General features: G+C 33.2%; 1 protein-coding gene across 2 annotated transcripts; it reads left to right on the top strand.

The window, feature by feature from the left end:
- Nucleotides 1–2,304: 2,304 nt before the first annotated feature.
- LOC111992295 (type I inositol polyphosphate 5-phosphatase 2) lies at nt 2,305–11,917 on the top strand. 2 transcript variants are annotated; one of them, XM_024024167.2, is made up of 12 exons: nt 2,305–2,323; nt 3,092–3,198; nt 3,300–3,405; nt 3,488–3,577; nt 4,121–4,208; nt 4,295–4,399; nt 6,151–6,976; nt 7,482–7,666; nt 8,548–8,656; nt 8,763–8,911; nt 10,250–10,464; nt 11,522–11,917. In XM_024024167.2, the coding sequence occupies exons 2-11, from the start codon at nt 3,169–3,171 to the stop codon at nt 10,449–10,451; spliced, it is 1,890 nt and encodes a 629-aa protein (XP_023879935.2). In that variant the 5' UTR covers nt 2,305–2,323; nt 3,092–3,168; the 3' UTR covers nt 10,452–10,464; nt 11,522–11,917. The 2 variants fall into 2 exon arrangements, with proteins under 2 accessions (XP_023879935.2, XP_065628528.1); XM_065772456.1 differs by lacking the exon at nt 2,305–2,323 and adding an exon at nt 2,397–2,513.
- The last annotated feature ends 10,403 nt before the right edge of the window (nt 11,918–22,320 follow it).

Raw genomic sequence — 22,320 nt, 5'->3', positions numbered from 1 at the left:
AATATTTAAATGCAGTAACGTTACGGACACAATTTTTTTTTTTCTTCAACAAATTTCACAATTATACAAAAATCATTGAATGGTAGAGGAAAAATGATAAACCTAGGAATATTATGAAATTTGTTATAAAAAAGTTACATATGAGCATTACTGATATGAGTAGTGAGATACAGCTTAAAACACTATTTCACAATTATAATTAAAATTATATCTTCAAAACACAATTTTAGCTAGATAGCAGAATATAATATCATATCATATAGTTGCCCCGACATAAAAAATTGTACCTTCCTTCCTAACTCTTGGCTTCTCAAAAATAAAAAATAAAAACTCTTGGCTTTCCAGTTGGTTATTATTCTATTTGCATGGCTGTTATCAAAAGTTTTTAACGTTATTGGTCTTATATTTTTGTTCCAACGGTGAATTTGTTAAAATTTGAATCCAATAAAAAAATATTGAATAGTATAACAATACTTAAAGTTGTACTAAGTGTAACTTCAAACCCCTCCCCCCACACACATGCGCGCGCGCACACACATAGTGAATGTTTTATAATATGATATTTACTTATGTATTATTATTTTTTGGGAAAATTTAACCAATGGTCTGAGAGCATTAGTTTAGAAAATATTTTTTGAAACTTTTTATAAGTAAAAAGACTGTCTTTTTTTTTTTTTTTAAGTGGTATAAATTTTTTTCTAAAATTATCTATTAACAAATGTTATAAGAGCAACCCTGACAGAAACTTTTTTTTTTTTTTCAAGGTACGTTATGAATACAAAATTTTTAACTTGTTAGCTGTTGATAGATTGGATAGTTGAGTTACAACATCATACTACTTTTTTAACACACCAATCACAAGATTCATAATAGGCTATTTCAGTAATTATAAAAAAAAAAATTGTGATTTTTTTTTTTTGGGGTTTGTTGACAGGTTTTAACTTATTGTAAAAAAAAATTTTTTTTTTTTTTTTTTCTATTTTTGAGGAGAATCAACAAAACCAAATAAAAAGATGATACATTCCTAAATCCTAATAACAAAAACACTTTCAATCCGACCCTAATAATTTGTCATCATTTCCAATGTTCAATGACATGATAAGTCCACAATTGAGAGTTGAGACATCATAATCAACCTCTCCACACACCAACAGAACAAACTGGACCCTCGATATTTCCAGTCCTAAATGCTACAATTCCCTCTCACAATTTTTTTTTTTTTTTTAGAGTTTCAACCTATAGCGTCCGTTTCTGATTATAAATCTTTATCATCAAACAAAGACAACAATCAATTTTTGGTATATGTGGAGATTAAACCTCAAATCTCTTATACAACCATTAGAAACTTTATCAATTGAGCTAACTAAAACCCACCAATTCCCTCCCACGATTTGTACAGCTGCCGTACACACCCTCAAACTTCAATATTTAAATGCAGTAATGTTACGGAAACCAATTTTTTTTTTCTTCAACAAATTTCATAGTTATACAAAAATCGTTGAATGGTAGAGAAAAAATAATAAACCCACAGATATTATGAAATTTGTTATAAAAAAAATTGCATGAGTATTACTTACATGAGTGGTGAGATACAGCTCAAAACACTATTTCACAATTATAATTAAAATTATATCTTCAAAACCCAATTTTAGCTGGACAGCAGAATATAATATCATATCTTATAATTTCCCCGACATAAAAAATTGTACCTTCCTTCCTAACTCTTGGCTTCTCAGGAAAAAAAAAAAAAAAAAAACCCTTGGCTTTCCATTTGGTTATTATTCTATTTGCATGGCTGTTATCAAAAGTCTTTAACGTTGTTGGTCCTATTTTTTTGTTCCTTGGGACGGTTTGAGTCTGCCATTTTGTATATGTTTGCCAGCCAAAACCGTGGATGGGATTTTATAACAGTGGAAAACAGACTCATAGTTGATCACATTCACATATAGTGCGCACTGGGTCCTCCAATGTGGTCACGTGTATTTTAATTTTTAATATTTCATGTCATGGCCCATTTTTGTACAATTTGTATATAATATTACTTTGTTACTATTATAATATATTATATAGTTAGATAGTGGTCAATATTTTTTTAAAGCAAAACAAATAAAGGTCTACCGACCTACCAATTAGTCTACAGCTGTGATTTAGCATAATTATTTTTTAATTTATTTTATTTAGTTACCCATTTGACTTGGGTTCTTTTTTTTTTTTGTGTCAACCCCTTTGTTTTGTTTAATTAATTTATTCTATGTTGCAGGAAATTTATTATTGGTGGGTCACTGCAAATCTCGGCTGTGACTGTGAATGACTGATATGAAAGGTTTGTTATCATGTTTCATATAATTGTTGTGTTTATTATTAGGATATATAGGTCTATAGTTGCTAGTGTTAAACCACTGTTTGTTATTGGCAGATACATTGTGGCTTTGGTTTCTGAATTGAATCTAAGTGTGTGTGTGTGGGGTGAGATTAGCTTACTGTTGTTGGATCATTGTGATTTGCAGATTAAGGTGTGTGGATGAGTCAGCAATTTGCACTGTTGTGAGCAGCCAGTTGGATTGTTTTTAATGCTTATGTGTAGTTAGCTTTTGGGTTCATTAAATTGGTGGCAATTATTGAATATATGATTTCTTCTTAATGGGGTTTCTTTGATTATATTATACTTTTCTCTCCTGTCAATGGCTTATTTTTCCCACCACCTTGCTGAAACAAATAGCTGTAGCATCAGCGGATTTTTAGGACTACACATTGGTTGTCATGAAAAGGACATTTTAGCTTTTATTGAACTTTTTGGTCTGCTATTGAATTTTCAACTATATCTTTCTTATTATGTTATGCATTTGGAAAATTGCAACGTAAGGAAGGACCATTGAGTATTCTTTTTTTTGCAACTTGAGGTTGAAGATGTCTGTTAGATATGTCCAGATTTTTTCTGTCCTTTCTATTTGGTCCTCGCATGAGTGTTCCTTTTTTGGGCATTAAATAAGCCTACCCATAGACTTTCTCATATAGTTAAGTCTTGGAAAATTCTTAGTTGATTATTTATCTGCTAGAACAGTGACAATTGCATGCTTGTGCTTGTTTCAAGATTCAAGGACCTGTGGCTTGAAAGTCTAGTAAATAAGTGTTTCTGGCTTCTAGTGTAAAGTTTCTGATCTTCAGAGAATGAGAACCAGGCGAGGGAAGCATTCTGAGGTATGTTTTGAAGTCATCAAGGACTTCTTTTACACTAAGATTGTATATAAGTATAGATATGATTCTTGATGATTTATTTGGCCAATTACATTTGATTGCAGGCCTTTTGGCCTTCCATTGTGGTGAAGAAATGGTTAAACATACAGCCTAAGGTGTATGATTTTAGCGAAGATGAGGTTGACACTGAAACTGAGAGTGAAGATGATGGTAGGGTTTTAGCATGTTTACCGCTGCAAGTTATTTGTTTTGCCTTCTGTGCTTGATTATGATTTCTGAAACTTTTTTCCAGCTTGCTCTCTTAAAGATGCAAACATGCAAGCGGATGAGGAGCAGGCCCATAGGATACAAAGGAACCAATCCATTTTTCCCTGTCAAACAGGCAATACTTTGCTTTCTGTTTAATTGATTGGTCCTATTAGGATGAAACTGCTTTCTCAATATCTATTCATGTTTAATTAAAAGTATGCATATTTTCTGTCATATTTACTATTACTGGAATGTTTTACCATTTACCAGTGCTTATTTTTTCAAAGAACATCTGTGGTTAAGGAGTTAAGCTCCTTTTGGTTTAAATACTAAAAATTGTGGAACTTTCATCTGTGTGATCTTCCTTATTTTGTTTCTATATAGTTTTGCTATTATTTCTTTGTTGAACATTTCTAATTGTTTATTCTAAGCTGACGGCTACCATGGTCAGAATTTGTTTAACTTTTTTATGTGACTTTGGCTTTGAAAAATTGTATGGATCATGGAAATTATATTAGCATTTTTCTTTAGTTCCATCTTAGTCCCTCAAATCTTAATGGAGCCAAAGAAACCTTTTGGTCAATCAGCTTAATAATTTGTGAAATAGTTTCCTAATATTATAATGATTTTGTCATCTGATAGCTATTATCTTTGGTTTTGATTTCCATTCATGCAGATATACCTTCCAAGGGGTATCAGTTACGACACAGGAGAGGAAAATCAGAAACTTTGCGTGCGCAGTACATAAATACAAAGGATGTGAGGTTTGACAGTGACCTGCCTATGCTATCTATTGGTATTACTATTTTATTTCTCACTGGATTCTTATAATGACATTTATTTACTGTAGGGTGACAATTGGTACTTGGAATGTTGCTGGAAGACTTCCATGTGAAGATCTTGAGATTGATGACTGGCTTTGTACAGAAGAGCCAGCAGATATTTACATTCTTGGGTGAGTACTTCCTCATCCCCGTGACTGGTGCTTCATCAGATGATGGTCAATTTGTGTCTTGTATAAACTTCAGTGCTTGACTAAGATACATTTGATTGTCAAAGCTAATAGTGCCTATCAATGTTTTTGAACACTTTATAGTAAAAAAAAAAAATTATATTAAAAACCATCTCACTAATAATTTCAGGTAGAATATGTTGAAAATAGTAGAATGCTGACCTTAAAAAATGACAAACTTTGTAGTCAGATGCTGGGATGTCCTAAGAAAATTGAATGAATCAGTAGTATATTGCAGAGAACTGGGTATTTCTTTCTTCTTTTGATAAAATTTATTGAGCTTTATTCTTTTTCTTATGTGAATACGGTGATCTCTTCCTTGGGTTTTGTTTGAATTCATGATTATTTGTACACACTACTAGCTTGTATGTTGAGTCTCTTACCATGTAAAAGAGACTAGATTGATTTAGCATGCAAGGGATATCTCAACAAGCCAAAGTTATACAATTTGATTTTCTTTTAAATCCTAAATGAATATTATATTTGTGAATTTTTGGATTACTTATAAGCATGGAGAGAACAAAGTTTAGGCATATGATATTAGAGGAGACAGTACATGTAACTAAATTGAACCTGAGTTTCCAAATCTTTGAACTATAACCTGGGATCCCAGGTCCATGGTGCACTAGATCTAATGAAGAATTATCAAAATACTTTTCATAGCTTTAAGGTTATATGGATTAATTATCTAAAGGATGAATCATTAAATCTTCAATCAAACATTGTGGTTGCACATTCATACTCGACATGATTCTTATTTAGGTTTTTATCACCTTTCATGACTAGATTACCAGTAAGTCAAGTATATGCTGGTTGCATTTCAAGTATAGATCAACACCTTTTCTTCTTTTAATCTTGACTTCATCAATATCCCTATTTGCTTTTAGGTTCCTAAGTTTTGTGGTCTAGTCAAAGGCTTCATTTTAGATTTAACAAGAATTTGTATCTATCTAGCCATGCAGAAGATGATTCTGTGAATCTTTTACCATGGGACATCCATGTCTAATCTACATAATTATCTTTTATATGTTCTAGTCTAGGGATATTTTGGAAGGCTTTTGGTTGAATGAGTTTGAACTGCATAGCCAATATGGTAGATTTCCTTGCCTGACATTTGTTCTTGGCAAAGATTCTGCTACCAACTGGATTTTGGCAATTGACTCATTACTGTTCACCTTGGGTCCCAGAGCCTTTTTTTTGGGGTCTGAGAGCATGTTGATTCGTAATGTATTACACTTAAAAAGCAAACCTAAATTCACATGCATACGAATTAAAATCAAATAATATACATCCATCTACGCTTTCCTCCAACATTCAGACCCAGAATGTTTCAAGTTCCTTGAACTGGAATAAATTCTGCTCATATTGTTGCTGCAGATTTCTTAAGTACTCTGGAAACAAACATATACCTAATATTTTTCCACATTTCAAGAAGCAACATGTTGAATGGTCTTATGTTCTTGTTTGCTTAAGACGCAATATTTCTCCCTTTACATATATAATCTTTTATATCTAAATCTAAAACTAAAAGTGCATGCAGCTGTCCTTCATGATTTTGGGACTGTTGACATTGCGTGTTAAAGTATTCTCTCTCTCTTCTATACAATGGTCATTTATTAGGTAAAACTTTTGGCTGCTGAGAAGGTTTAATAGTCTATCAACTGATTTTAATATAATCTATTTGCTTTTTCCAGTTTCCAAGAGGTAGTCCCTTTGAATGCCGGGAATGTACTGGGGGCTGAGGATAGTAGCCCCATACCAAAATGGGAGGCGATCATACGAAAAACCCTCAACAAATCTTTGGAACCTGAAAGCAAACACAAATGCTATAGTGCCCCACCCTCCCCGGTGATGAGGACTTCTTCTGTTGCTGATGTACTTGCAGATGAGGTTGATACGTTAGAGATGATGAACGATGAATACATCATGACAACAAATAATTATGACATGGAGAAGGAGGCATTGGATAAAGTAATTGGTTTTGGAATGAATTTACCATTGAAGAGAATATATGGTATTGATTGGAATAATGGATTAGACTGGCCTGAACGTTCATTAGATGCAACCCCTCAAGTGATCTCCTCCAATTCAAAATTGCGGAGAGTATTCAGCAGTTCTGGAAGAATTGGATTTAACATGACAGATAATTCTCTACCAGCAAGTCCTAAAAGTTTTACATTAGAATGCAGTAGATTGAAACGTAACCATAGCTCAGGTAACTTAGGCTTGATGTGGATGGAGCAGCAAGAGAAGCCTGAAGTTCTTGATTCTCTATCTGATGTATCCAGAACTTTTTCTGATGAGGAAGATGATGAATTTCTTGAACTTCCACAGGCTCAGCAAACTAATGAAGTTACCAAAAATTGTTTGAAGTCACGTCATAGGTATGTGAGGATTGTCAGCAAGCAGATGGTAGGGATATATGTATCAGTTTGGGTGCGTAAGAGCTTCAGAAGACATATCAACAATTTGAGAGTTTCTCCTGTTGGAGTTGGTCTAATGGGCTACATGGGAAATAAGGTAGTGCCTTTAATTTCATTATAAAAATGCAACAACCTTCATAGCAAATGTGTTCCCCTTCCTCACATGCACACACACTAAAAAGAATGGCGGTGGAGGTTGAATCTCTTTCCTGGATGCAACCTTGTGAAATTTGAAAACTACATTCATAATGGCTGAGACTAAAATAGAACCTTCATAATTGGGTTCTTAACCTCTACAATTACTTGTTATTACATTATTGCTACAGTCTGGAGAGAATTACATCACACTGCATCATGCTATGAAGGGTTGCTGCTTCCATGCCACTAAATAGTAAGCAATATTTGGTTAGTTCACTTGAATTTTTTTACTTCTATGACAAGAAAACAGTGCCCTCCATATTATGATGCATTGCAATGTGATTGGTGGCAGGCTGGAGATTGCATCAATTGTAGAGGGGAGATGACATTTCACTATATGTGTATGATGATTACTTGTTTCGATTTGACTGGCTGTCTTAACCAAATTGTGGTTGCTGATGTAGGGATCGGTTTCTGTTAGCATGTCTTTGTTTCAATCCCGGATGTGCTTTGTTTGTTCTCATCTGACTTCTGGTCAGAAGGATGGGGCTGAACAGAGGCGTAATTCTGATGTTAATGAAATTATACGGCGGACCCATTTCTCATCTATCTTCGATACAGATCAACCACAAACAATTCCTTCTCATGAGTAAGCATTATTTTCGCATTTGAAATTCCATTTATGTAGCACAAAATCTTCATGTGAGAGCTTTATTTTGTAAGGAAACTTGTTGCACCATGGAATTTCGACTTGGTCATAGGTCTATGTTTCTGTTTTATTATTCAAATTTGTCCTCATGTTGAAGATTTAATTTTTCTGATTTTGAGATTTGGGGGAAAATTACAACGATTGATTAACTTGTAAAATATTAATACATGCATAAATGATCTATACTGGATCCACACCTGTGCTTCCTTTCATAAGTAACAAACTTACTGAAAGACAAAATGTTGTAGCCAAGTACGTTGGATGTTTACAAAGCCTCTAAACCTCACCAAAAAGTACAAATAAAGGTAGACATGCTTGCTGCTCAACTTTCATAATATTTTAGGACATTGACATGGGATTGTTATAGATTGCAAAACACATTTTAATTTTGGGTTTTACTAACGGGCATACGTTAGTAAACCATTTTAGGAAAATTTTTATTGAGAATTAAAAAAGCTTTCAGTCTTTTTGACAGTTTTTTCAATTTCCAATAAAAATTTTCCTAAAATTGATTGTAAATGTATGCTTCACCCATTTAATTTTTAGGAATATACACTTTAAAACCCAAAAAGTGGACATGATGACTTTGGACAATTGAACAATGTTGTGTTTGGCACAGCAAAAAGAGGACAAAGTGAAGATAGTACTTCTGTGCTTTTATTTATTTTTTTTTTTTAAATGTAGAATTGGGCTAAAAATAACAAGTTTAGACTGGTTCAGATATTGTTGTTTATTCAATAGTTGGTCAAAATATGATGTTATTTTATCTCCAATATTTTTACCTCGAATGTAAATTTATGATTGGATCCCTTTGTAAGCAGTCAGATATTTTGGTTTGGGGATTTGAATTATCGCATCAATATGTTGGATGGGGAAGTGAGGAAACTGGTAACTTTAAGGAGGTGGGCTGAACTTCTCAACAACGATCAGGTGAGACCTGTAATGTTTTAAGTTTGCATTATTGGAAATTTGATGGATGGAAATAAATTGGCATCATTGGAAATTTGATGTTCAATAATATCCTTTTATGTGGCAGCTAAGCAAGGAACTCCATAGTGGGCATGTATTTGATGGATGGAAAGAGGGGAAGATAGATTTTCCACCCACTTACAAGTATGAAATCAACTCTAATAGATATGTTGGTGAAAACCCAAAAGAAGGGGAGAAGAAGAGATCTCCAGCTTGGTAAGCATTACTTTCTTGGGACTATCAAGATTGTGAACCTGGTGTTGAGGAAGAGGGATTGATGGCGGAAAACTCAAAAATTATCACTTATAAGAAGTTAGCTGTGTTTTTTTTGTTAAATTACCGATTCTCCTAAAAACTTAAGCTATTAGAAAATGATAAATTTTTAATCACTTAACCATAATTCTAACACTTTTTACTTGACATGATTTTTTTATTGGGAAAATTATATTGCACACGTGTGCATTTACACACTGCCAAAATACAATTGAATATGTGATTTTAAGTCAAGTTTTCTAGTTTGATTGTTTTGGACAGTGTGTAATTGCACACAATGTATGCAACAAACAGTGCCCTATTGTCCCCCACCCCCTCTAATACGTATCATTTAAAGTTTCTAGTTTCCATGGTGTCATTCAGGGATGTACATAAGGCTGGGCTGGTTTGATTTTGGAGGTCTTTTCAAACCAAACTGACATTACGGTTTGGATAGTAGCCAAACTGACCAAACTGAACCAATCCAAATGTGATCATTTTGGATCGATTTAGGTTGTCAATTTAGACTAGTACTATCAGGTCGATTTGGGCCTTTTGTCTTTAATGATTATTTCAGTAACTCTGAAAAGCATTTCAATTATTTGAATCATTCCAATAATTCATCTAACCATTTAAGATCCTATTATATAAATAATTTTTTCTTGCTGCACAATTTGGCCTAAACATCTGAAGACCCATTCTGGATGTAAAAGTACGGTTAAATTTTTAACTAAGCTGGATCATTGCTAACAATGCCCATCTAGGCCCCATTGCGTTGTTGTTTACATATTTTATTAAGAAATAAATAATATAAAATAGGTTCTAATAAAAAAAAATCAGTATTGAACAAATGGCAATAATACATTACTATATGATTTTTTTTTTTTTTTTGGTAACACAATTGTTGTATTTGTTTGGGTTCGCATGTCTGTCAAAACTTTTGAACCTGATACCAAACCTTTCCAGTTGGTTTTTCTAGTTTTGAAACCATTCTAGCCCATTAGCCTGGAAAAAAGTAGTCCAAACACATTGGTATGGGTCAGGTTGGTAGAATTAACAGTTTTTCTCTGCACATCCTGAGCTCCATTGCTTTGATACTCAACAAGTGGACTCAAAACTTGAGTGCATTGCATTAGCTTTTTTTTCAGATCAAGTGATAGAGCTTGATCCCTTAGAACTTAAGACTGTATGAGTCAACTTGATTATGTTCAATGAAATATTAACCAAGGATTGACACACTGTAGCTTTCTTTAGACAAATGCTCAGAAATTTAGCTAACTGAGCAGTTGATATATTATGCAGGTGTGATCGTATACTTTGGTTAGGAAGAGGCATAAAACAAGTTTCCTACGAGCGGGCAGAGATAAGGCTCTCAGATCATAGACCAGTTAGTTCAAATTTCTTGGTTGAAGTTGAAGTCCTAGACCATCGGAAACTGAAAAGGGCTCTCAATGTCAACAGTGCGGCTGTACATCCTGAAATTTTCCTTGATGAAGAGAATTAGAATCTTAGCAGAGGTAACTGTCACAATTCATTATTGAAAATTACAAAAAGATGGAAGACTAGTTTTCACAAATGCTTATAACCAGTATCATAACTAGTCTCAAATAATCTTTCACAATGTGCTGTGTTCTAAGGTTTTAAAGTGACAGGGAAGAAATCAATAGGAAGTGCCCGTAAATGTTACATAGATTAAACTTGACATTAACTGAGTCCACTTAAGAGATCTATTCACAAAAATAGTTTGTTTAAACGGCCATAATTATCTAGAGTCAAATCTTTTGCTTCATTTTCCATATATGTGAAACTCAGCAAAATAATATCATAGGCCATCAAATTTGAGATTTTTAGTAGATCTATAAGATTACTCCAGATTGATGTAAAGTTAAACTAAATACATAGCACAATAGCTCTAAATTTTCAAGATTATCTGTTATGTTGTCCATAAGTTAGGTCAATTTTGTTTCTGGAAATTTATTTTTAATTTCTTCAAATATGTCCGAGTAATCACATCATCTTTCTGAAAAAGAACAGTATATGTATTAGATTCTCACCACTGCTGATTCTGAAGGATAGTTCAAGCTCTGAATACATTGTTCAATCCTTTTGCACATGTCGGTATTCCTTGATGTGTTGCAGACCATGATAATTGATAACGTTAGATGTTCTATACCAAATAGTATGCAACCCACTTTTCTTTTTTTTTTTCTTTTTTGTTGATACATCAATATTTGAGAGTGGGAAGATTTGAACCCTTGATGTTTTCGTTGGAGACACCAGAAGGTGCCAGTTGAGCTAGGCTCTTGGCAATATGCAACCCACTTTTAAGTGACCTTTCTTGTTCATCCTTTTCAGTCATTTACTTAAACCTGGTCAGATAATCAGACAACCATCTTAGAGTGAATCTTTCGTGTTTTGGAAATTTATGCCTCATTTGAGTGATTCTTTGCAAGACGCTCCTGAAAAGTATCTTAAAGATGACTGGATGAAGTTACTTGCTTATATCTATGCTTTGAAGAATATAACGAGATTGATGTTTCATGCATATACTAACATAATTAAACTCTCAAACAGGGTTGCAAATCATTATGGCAAGTTGCAAGGTGGTATCTTGTCCGATTATTGGGTTTCAAGATGCCATCAACCAACACCATCAATGTGTGAATATAGCTTACAAGAAATGATCGTCACAGTCAAGTATTTCAGCTGGGATCACAAGTCTGATTTAGGTCATACAAGCTAATAAGTTAAGAGGAATAAGGAATGAATGTATATAGCAAAAGCCAACCTATTTGCTTCTATTTCTAGAGGACCTCCAAACATTTGTGTTATCGGTGGGTTTACTGGTCTTGTAGTGTTGCGGGTCTGTATAGTTCTGTTTTCAAATTTTGTGATGGGTTTGTGGAGCTACTATAAATGTTATTTGACAGTTCACTAACAGTTGGAGTACTACATGTAATTTTTCCTCTATCTTGGTTTACATTTTTTTTTTGGGGGGGTGGGGGGTGGGGGGTGTGTTTACATTTAAGATATACTAGCCTGTAACTTGAGTTAGTTTTTTTTTTTTATCAATTTCCTTTTATTTACCAGAGTTTGTGTTAGGGGGGTGTGTTTACATTTAAGATATACTAGCCTGTAACTTGAGTTAGTTTTTTTTTTTTATCAATTTCCTTTTATTTACCAGAGTTTGTGTTTTTTTTTTTTAAAGTAATAAAAAGGCTAGTTGATTCCAATGATAAAGTGTGCAATATATTTTTGTTGAACTGTAATTTCAATGTTCTTTTAGCAGTTTAAATTACACAGAAAAATAACAATATATATATATATATATATTGTTTTGTTTATGAATGAGATCAATACTATTACCCAAAGAGAGATAGAAAAATGAGCACAGGCTAAAGTGACAAGCAGACAAATGCTGCAGAACCCAAAACTGCAGTTCCATAGATTGCCACTCAAACTCCCCTGCAACTGCAATTAAAACACAGAAGTGAAGCACCTTAAATCTAAAAGTACAACAATACCAGTCCCAGAAAATACAAACTAGAGATCTTACAGTAAATTCCCCTAATGGAGAGTACATATCTAAACTCAACATAGAGGACATCAATTTCCTGTGGCTGTCATAGCAGCTTCAATGCAGCAGTAAACCCTCTTGTTCTCTCACCTCAGGCTGAATCCTTATCCTCCCTTACACAAGCATATAAAGTCTCCTATCTTTTGCATCTGATAATTTCCTTCCACTTTCCAACTGCCCTTTTCAACTACACTTCTAGTTTCTCACCTCCCAGATTCGCTTCAGGTAGATGTGAGAATTGCAACCCGAGGGGGCGAGGTATTTAGCATCCCTCAATAAGGAATTTCATAATGGAGGCTCAACTACACATATAATTCCTCCTAAATTAAGGAATTCACAATGAAGTCACAACTTACTTTAATTTGAAATAGAGAAAACTAAGAAAAATCTCGAGATTTTTTATTAAAGTATAAAATGGTATTTCAATTCCAAAATCAATTTTAAAAGGGCTTAGTCATATGTTAATGAGGGGAATGAAAATTACATGGATCAGATACTCTAGCCTATATTCCCAAATATAAAATTTGGAGAGTAAGCTACAAGGTGGGAAAGTATTACATGCCCTCCCTGCCTAGTCTTAAGAATGTTTGCCGAGAGTTTGAATGGCCAATACTTGGGCCAATACAAACAAGCCTTGAGGGCTTCTTCATTTCAAACAAGGCTTTGAAAGCCCAAACCCAAAGTTCTAAGACAAAAGGCCCACAATACTTTGGATCTACTTCATGTCTCCATGTATCCAGGGCCCACCTTGAAGGCCCAGTCTTGCACCCAATGAGGCCCATCAGCAAATGAGGATATGCCACACGTACATAGCCCACAATGAGACTCATAATGGTCAGATTATTAACTGAAATGGGCAGCAGTAGGGCTAATGTGAAAATGGAATCAAAACTAAAGAGGCAAAATGGAAATTTGAAAAAATAAAATGGCAAAACGAAAATAACTCCAAACTTTAATGGCCAAAATTTTACTTTAGTCTTTTTTATATTATTATAATGGTTTGTATTTTTAAATAAAAAATCCATGGTTTTTTATAATCAAAATGGAATATTCTTTGGATGAGGATGAGGGTGGTTCCAATTGGAATGTAATCTTCCAAATTATCAATTCAATTATTTATTTTAAAAAAATAGATAATTAATTTTGATGTTTAGAAATTTCACAATTATCTTTAGGTTCTTCCAATGCACGATGATTATTTCAATTGAACCAATGAGAATCAAAATTTTAATTGTCCCGTATTGTATAAGGATTCGTTTGGTTAGAGGGGTGAAAAAGTGGAAGGATAGAAAATTGTGGAATAATAGAAAATATTTTAATTTCTCTCTCTTTTTTGTTTGGTTGGGAATGAAAAAGTGGAGGGATGAAAAAAAGTGAGTTTATATAAATTTACTCATACACCTTTGTTAAAAAATGATTGCTAATTAAAACAAAAAGGTGACAAAAAAAAAAAAAAAAAAAAAGCAATCACTCAATTTATTAAAAATAAAAAATCATGTCTAAAAAAAAATCATGTCTAATTAAAAAAAAAAAAGCAACATCTAGGAAGGAAAAGAAAAAAAAAAGGAAGAGGCAACGACTTCCTAGGAAAGCATAAAAATAAATAAAAAATAAAAAAGAATTGGACGAATTGCCCATGTGCACTTGCACATGGGCATTTTTGTCCATTAAGTAGCCTTATTTTCTCCTTTCAATTTTCTCCCTTCAATTTTCTCTCCATTTTGGGGAGAAAATTTTTTAGTGGGCCTGAAAAGAAAACACTCGATCCCACCATTTATTTTCTTTTTTCCCTCACCCAACCAAACACACTCTAAAAAAGTTTTAATTCCCATTTTTTGTCCAAAGTTTTCCATCCACCTTATTTCACCTCCAAACAAACACACCCTAAGAGAGTGTGTTTGTGTGTAGTATAATTTGCCACACCATCTCTTCAAAGTTGCTATAGCTTTTGAGTGAAGTTTTTTGTGTGCCTTTGTGTTAAAATTACATCTTCTTTCCCATGTGTATATGTGTGCATTTGTTTCTATATAAAAAAAAAAAAAAAAAAAAAAAAAAAAGGTAATTATCACATATTGTTTAAGGGAGAGAGTTGTGTCTACTGTCTGGTATAACTTGTTTTACTTTCCCTTCAAAGTTACTTGAGTGCAGTCACTCCACTATCCCTTAAAAGTTACTATAGCTTTTGGGTGGAGTTTATGATGTGCCTTTGTGTTTGAACATCATCCCTTCTCCCTTGTGTGCGTTTGCCTCTCAAATTTTTATTTCATACATTCATGCTCAATTAAAGTCATTTTCAACAAATAAAGATTATTCTTTTGTATGAACTGATCAAAAACTAAAAATTTCATTTTGAAAATATCATTTTTACCGTTGAATCCATTATGACCCATTAGGATATAAATTTTTACCCTTGAACCTGTAAAATTCCCCAATCCATATCTTTGAACCAAAGCTTTTGGGCTAATACTACAAATATCTCCAGGTCATATCTTCCTTGCATAGTTGGATATATTTTGACTCTTCATCTTGAAACAAGTCTAAAACCAGGAATAAAAATACTAAAATTATTACAAATTTTACTAGCAAAAAACATACAAACTAATATGGCAAGAATCCAATTAATGCCCAAGGGCAAAAAATATACAAACTAATGTGACAAAAATACAATCACTACCCAAAGCCGAAATTATGTTGTTAAGTGGGGGCCTTGACTACCCTTAAATTGTTTAAAAATTGTCTAAAAGTAGGTAAATTTGAAGACCTAAGGTCTTGTTTGGTTACTGAGTGATAGGTAACTTATCACTCATTACTCAAATCTCATCACTCATTATTCATCACCCTATCGCTCATTTCTCCTGACTTGAATCAAAATCTCCAAAACACCCCCCCCCCTTTTCTTGTTTGCCAACTAAACCCAGTTTAGTTTCTTGCCTAATAACTTTAAAAAACTCATCTTTTTGTGGGACCCACGGGCTGATGAGAGAGTGCTTAAAGAGAGTTGGTTGGTATGGGAAATGCATGTGACCATTGGGGGGAGTGAAGTTTGAGTTGCTGATGTGACTAGTTACTGCCGTGGGGCTTATTGTGTGAGAGTATTTACAATCTTGCCATATTAACTCAATTTTTGTATCTTGAAAACAAGTTTTTTTTTTCCCCCTCAATTCCGTAACTCTTAAGTCAAAATAGTGGGAAATGAGTTAAGGAAATTGGGAATGGAAATAAAGCCAAACAACATTTATATGCATGGGGTCCATTTGTTTTGAATGATGGGTTAACAAAACTGAAATATGAGTGATGAAAACTCATCAATCCAAATGCCACCTAAGTCATTTTTGTAAGAATTGGCCCCCCATAAAAAAACAATGCCCCCTGCCGCCTTTTAGAGCATCTCCAGCAAATTATCTAAATTTTTATATTATTTGGACAATGTACAGTGATATTTATCTTTTACTTACCTATTTTTCAAATACACTTTCCAACAAATTTTCTATTATTTTTTTCATCTCATTTAAATATTATTTCTTCATTCATTCTTTATGCTTTTTTTATCATCATTTATTCTTCCTATATTCATTCCCAACAATTATATTTTTCAATGAAAAATATTATATCCACAACATTTTTCGCAATACTTTCACAAGAATTACATCAAAATCTTATGTGGAAAGTTGTTACTAGTTCTAATTTGAACCCACTGCTGAAATTATTTTTTTACTCACAAATACCTACATATTTTTTCAAATACACTTTCCAACAAATTCTTTATCATTTTCTTCATCTCATTTAAATATTATTTCTTCATTCATTCTTTATTCTTTTTTTATCATCATTTATTCTCCTATATTCATTCCTAACAATTATATTTTTTAATGAAAAGTGTTATATTTACAATATTTTTCGTAATATTTTCACAAAAATCGTATCAAAATCTTATGTGGAAAGTTGTTACTAGTTCTAATTTGAACACACTGTTGAAATTATTTTTTTACTCACCAATATTAGAGCATTCACAGTAGTGGAGCTAAAAATTTAGCTTTTTAGCTCCACCGAAAGTTACTTTATCTATTTTACTTACACACATGCTGCAGTAGTGGATCTATTTTAGATTTTAACACAATAAAATAATATAAATATCACAATAAAATAATATAACTACTACAATAAAATAATATATCCCACTTCCCAAAAAAATCCACAGCACCAACCACAACCACCTCTACTATCAACCACACCCACAACCACCACCACCAGTTCACAGCAGGAGAAAAAAAAATCTCAAATCTCCAATCTTTTTCCTCAATCCAGACCAAACAAAATCACCAATCACAAACAAAATAAAAAATCACCAATCACAAACAAGCACAACGTCGGCGAGCGAGCACTCCGATCGGTGGTGTGGGTCTAAGTTGATTGACGGCTTGGGATAGCGTTGAAACAGAGGTGAGAGTTTGAGAGAGTGAGCTTGAGAGAGTTTTAAGAGATGAAAGCTTCAAATGAGGCGGATGGTGGATGGCAGTGACGTTGACGATTGTTAGGTTGGCGACGTTGACGTTGAGAGAGAGTGAATGAGAGAATGAATAAAAAAAAAAAAAAAGCAAGTTGTACCAGCTGGAATAAAAAATTACTTCTTTTTTTTTAGCTCCAAGCTACAGTGCACATCTATCTATAAATGTGCACTGTAGCAATTCAGCTAAAAAAATTTAGCTATTGCTCCACTACTGCAAGTACTTTTAGCTAATAACAATCTATTACTTAAGATTTGTTGCAAAAATATTGTGGTAGCATTTCTTAATTGTCATTTCTTATTTTTTATATTAACTTTTCTTTCTTAATTTCATCCATACTTTTTTTTTTCTCTTGGTTTTTTCTCCATCACACATGTATCCCACTCCTATCTCTATCTACCATTCTTTTTCTTTTTCTAGTTCATTCCGGATCACATTCTCCAGATTTCTCTCTCTCTCTCTCTCTCTCTTACTTTTTTCTATTTCTACTTAATTCTAGAACACTCTCTCCCTCTATCTCACACAAACAAATTCTCTCTCATACACACATAGATCACCAGCAGAGAAGTGGAGATCAGCGTTCTACATTTTTTTTTTTTGGTTCTGGTTTGATTAGTTTTATTTTATTGTTCAGATTTTATTAGACTTATGAGAAAAATTGTTTTTGTGTTTCAAATCTTTTGATTGGCTTTTGTGTTTTTATTTTGATTGTAGTATGTTTTAGTTTGTAACCATTGAGATAGAAAAGCACGAGAGAGTGAAGAACAAAAGAGAAAAGAAATGAGAGAGAAAGAATTATTTTTTTATTCAACCGGGTATTAGGGAGAATATTGTTTAGAGGTGCTACAATAATTGCTACAGTGCTCTCTACTTGTAGAGAAGCACTGTAGCAATTCTAATCTAAAAAATTGAGATAGAGAAGCTGTTGGAATAGGTTTTTAGGGTGAACAGTGGAGTTTTTTCTCCAAAAAATAGATATAAATAAGCTATTGGTGATGCTCTTAGTTGTTTATGTAGTGTCTTTCACTCATTTACTAGCTATTAGTGTTTTTTTTTGTCTTTATCATTCAAACTCCCCCACCACACGTCCAACCATTAGCTTGGTATAGAAGTTCAACTTTTTCAATTCCCAAGCTTCCATATGTTGCCCTAAATTTCCACCCTTTCATGTCGCTCTCCCACTAACAGCTATTCAAGCCTTCTCTGGTACGTACTATGTGCTCACAGCTCATTCTCACTCAATTATTTAGGTTCTCCATTTTCCTTAAAAAAAGTCTTGAGCTTATTTGAAACTTAGAAAAAATGACTTAAAATCTTGGGAGGTGCTAAATTCTTATTCCTTCTTCTTCTTCTTTTATGTATTTATTTACTCCGTGGTTTATGATTTTTTTTTCCTTTAATTTATTAAACCAATTGGTAGGCTTTGTTCAGAATTTCATTTTGACTTCTATTCTACCCCAACAACCAGATGCGAAAGTCATCTTAGCTTTTTATATATAATTTCATTTTGGCTTATAATAACTTTGTTATATTTAATTTCTATTAATATTATGTCTTCATGCAGATGTAGTCAAGTGTAATCTAGTATGTTGATAAGTTCAAACTCGGCTCGTATTCAAATAAAATTAAATGAATAATGCAGAACTTGTAATACATAGATCGGCTCATCTTCAGTCATATTTAGGAGCAAATGCTACTTTTTAGGCCAAAGAGGAAATCAGATTTGTTTTCCAGAGTAAACTAAATACTGAACCACTAAAGGAAGAATTAGGTTGAGTTGGTTGCATCAAACTTTGACAAAAGAGTAAAAGGAATTTTTCAACACAAACAAGTTGGTAAGAAAACACAAAAAAAGAATCATCGCTGAAACCTGAAAGGTAGAATATCGTTGTTAGACCTCTGGCAAGTATATATATATATAGAGATGTGACTGCGTCATTCCTCTCATGTTCCTATGCATCTCATTCAACCTTAAAAGGCAATATACTCTTGCATGTAACACGATTTGTCACTTTCATTTTCTGCGATGGGCCTCATGAGACTATTCACGTTTGCCCTTATTTTGGTTTTGTGTGACACTGAAACCTTGAGCGGTGATGGGACACTTGTTCTTGACTACTACAAAGAAACGTGCCCATTGGTGGAAGAGATTGTGAGACTCAATGTCGAGATTGCAGTGGTTAAAGAACCTCGAATGGCTGCCTCGCTGCTTCGCTTACATTTCCATGATTGTTTTGTCTTGGTTAGGCCTCTCTCTCTCTCTCTCTCTCTTTCTTTGTTTCCATGAATCACAATTACAACACACACTACAATTGTTTTACAACAGAGAACCCAGATAGAGCTGACAAGCTCCACCATCATTGTGAGCCAATTAAAACTTTCAAGACCCTGTTGCCTCTCACTGAGATCGAAAACCATGCAGACATGCAAGTCCTCCAAAACAAGAAGCTAGCTTGTGAGAAATAGGGAAACAGTTATACGAAACAAATCGAGAGATCTAAACCGAGAAGAGAGAGTGAGAGAGGTGTCGGGTGATGATGATGGCGATGCTTGATCGCAATCTTGTCATAACCCAATTAAAATCCTTAAGATCTCATAGGTCTCCCTTACCATCAATCCACCATCTTGTCATGTCAACAATTTTCGTCAGTTAGGTTACAATAAGGATGACAATGAAACATGTTTCAAAAGAGTTACGACTAAAATGATAGACTATATTTTATAGAGACCAAAATAAAATCATCATTATAAATTGAATACCAAAAGCATATTTAAACTTATATTTATTTATTAATTTTAAGGGAAGAGAAACCATACACCATAGATATGGGAACGGTTTCTATTATTGCCACAATTTTATTTAACAAATAGTGTATTGTCAAGCCATTAGTCTAATGAATGGTAATATAAATTTTACAGTTTTTTCGTAATTATTGAGGTATCAATTTGTGATTGATATACCATAAAAGTGATGTGCATAGTAATACATATAAAAGTAATGTTACACCTCAATAAATTGCAAAATTTATTTTCTATACTCTTGCACCCTATGGATAAAGTTTGACTATAAATTTTTTTTTTTTACTACAAACTTAGTATTTTCGGCTACAACTCATAATAAGAAAATGGCATGTACATGAAACATTTGTTATCTTTCTATTGTGAGCTTTATTATTAGCCAAATCTATTTTACTTGGGAGTTTTTTCTTTTTTTTCTTTTTGATAAACTGCAATGCATTAATAATCAAAACGGTGGAATACAAGAAATACTTGGGGAGTTGGTATATGAAATCTCCTGCCCCCTTTCGCTAGCTTTTACCTGAGGTACTTGAACAGTTGAACTGCCAACCTTTAGAATATACGTGAAAGACCTTTGAATAGAACTAAACGATCCAGTCATATTCATCATTAATTGGATTTATTGGGCTTTCACTTTTCATTCACATGACCTATATTTAAATTCAAATGTTGATCCTACGTATAGATCAAAAGTATACTTTTGATGCAACTCTAGGTAAACCTAACCCCCACCAATTATCTTTTTTAATATATTGAATGGTGAAATCTTTTTCTTTCTTCTCCTCAAAATGTGGAAAATTTTTCTTACAAAAACGGTGATGCACATATATCATGTAGTATGGTGTTCCACTTCTCATCTCTATGACTTTATTTATTTTTTATTTTTTTACTCATTTTTTTTCTTTTCTTTTTTTGGGTTTTACTAGGGGTGTGATGCTTCAGTTCTATTGGACACTAATGGGGACATGATTAGTGAAAAGCAAGCTGTGCCTAACCTAAACTCACTTCGTGGATTTGAGGTTATTGATGGGATAAAGTACATTTTAGAAGAGGCTTGTCCTTATACAGTTTCTTGCGCTGATATTATAGCCATTGCTGCTCGTGATGCTGTAGTATCGGTACGACTTACTTTTTCTCTAAAAAAAAAAAAAAAAGCAAGTTGTACCAGCTGGAATAAAAAATTACTTCTTTTTTTTTAGCTCCAAGCTACAGTGCACATCTATCTATAAATGTGCACTGTAGCAATTCAGCTAAAAAAATTTAGCTATTGCTCCACTACTGCAAGTACTTTTAGCTAATAACAATCTATTACTTAAGATTTGTTGCAAAAATATTGTGGTAGCATTTCTTAATTGTCATTTCTTATTTTTTATATTAACTTTTCTTTCTTAATTTCATCCATACTTTTTTTTTCTCTTGGTTTTTTCTCCATCACACATGTATCCCACTCCTATCTCTATCTACCATTCTTTTTCTTTTTCTAGTTCATTCCGGATCACATTCTCCAGATTTCTCTCTCTCTCTCTCTCTCTCTTACTTTTTTCTATTTCTACTTAATTCTAGAACACTCTCTCCCTCTATCTCACACAAACAAATTCTCTCTCATACACACATAGATCACCAGCAGAGAAGTGGAGATCAGCGTTCTACATTTTTTTTTTTTGGTTCTGGTTTGATTAGTTTTATTTTATTGTTCAGATTTTATTAGACTTATGAGAAAAATTGTTTTTGTGTTTCAAATCTTTTGATTGGCTTTTGTGTTTTTATTTTGATTGTAGTATGTTTTAGTTTGTAACCATTGAGATAGAAAAGCACGAGAGAGTGAAGAACAAAAGAGAAAAGAAATGAGAGAGAAAGAATTATTTTTTTATTCAACCGGGTATTAGGGAGAATATTGTTTAGAGGTGCTACAATAATTGCTACAGTGCTCTCTACTTGTAGAGAAGCACTGTAGCAATTCTAATCTAAAAAATTGAGATAGAGAAGCTGTTGGAATAGGTTTTTAGGGTGAACAGTGGAGTTTTTTCTCCAAAAAATAGATATAAATAAGCTATTGGTGATGCTCTTAGTTGTTTATGTAGTGTCTTTCACTCATTTACTAGCTATTAGTGTTTTTTTTTGTCTTTATCATTCAAACTCCCCCACCACACGTCCAACCATTAGCTTGGTATAGAAGTTCAACTTTTTCAATTCCCAAGCTTCCATATGTTGCCCTAAATTTCCACCCTTTCATGTCGCTCTCCCACTAACAGCTATTCAAGCCTTCTCTGGTACGTACTATGTGCTCACAGCTCATTCTCACTCAATTATTTAGGTTCTCCATTTTCCTTAAAAAAAGTCTTGAGCTTATTTGAAACTTAGAAAAAATGACTTAAAATCTTGGGAGGTGCTAAATTCTTATTCCTTCTTCTTCTTCTTTTATGTATTTATTTACTCCGTGGTTTATGATTTTTTTTTCCTTTAATTTATTAAACCAATTGGTAGGCTTTGTT

The sequence above is a fragment of the Quercus suber genome, unplaced genomic scaffold, assembly GCF_002906115.3.
Source record: "Quercus suber isolate HL8 unplaced genomic scaffold, Cork oak 2.0 scaffold_59, whole genome shotgun sequence".
In the NCBI taxonomy this organism is placed as follows: domain Eukaryota; kingdom Viridiplantae; phylum Streptophyta; class Magnoliopsida; order Fagales; family Fagaceae; genus Quercus; species Quercus suber.
This window is presented reverse-complemented; position numbering and strand designations above follow the sequence as displayed.

Bases quoted from the DNA above. Each gene is read 5' to 3' on its own strand.
- LOC111992295 (XM_024024167.2), top strand. From the start codon at position 3,169: ATGAGAACCAGGCGAGGGAAGCATTCTGAG. The intron at 3,406-3,487 runs GTAGGGTTTTAG...ACTTTTTTCCAG, and splicing joins AACTGAGAGTGAAGATGATG to CTTGCTCTCTTAAAGATGCA. The intron at 8,912-10,249 runs GTAAGCATTACT...TATATTATGCAG, and splicing joins AAGAAGAGATCTCCAGCTTG to GTGTGATCGTATACTTTGGT.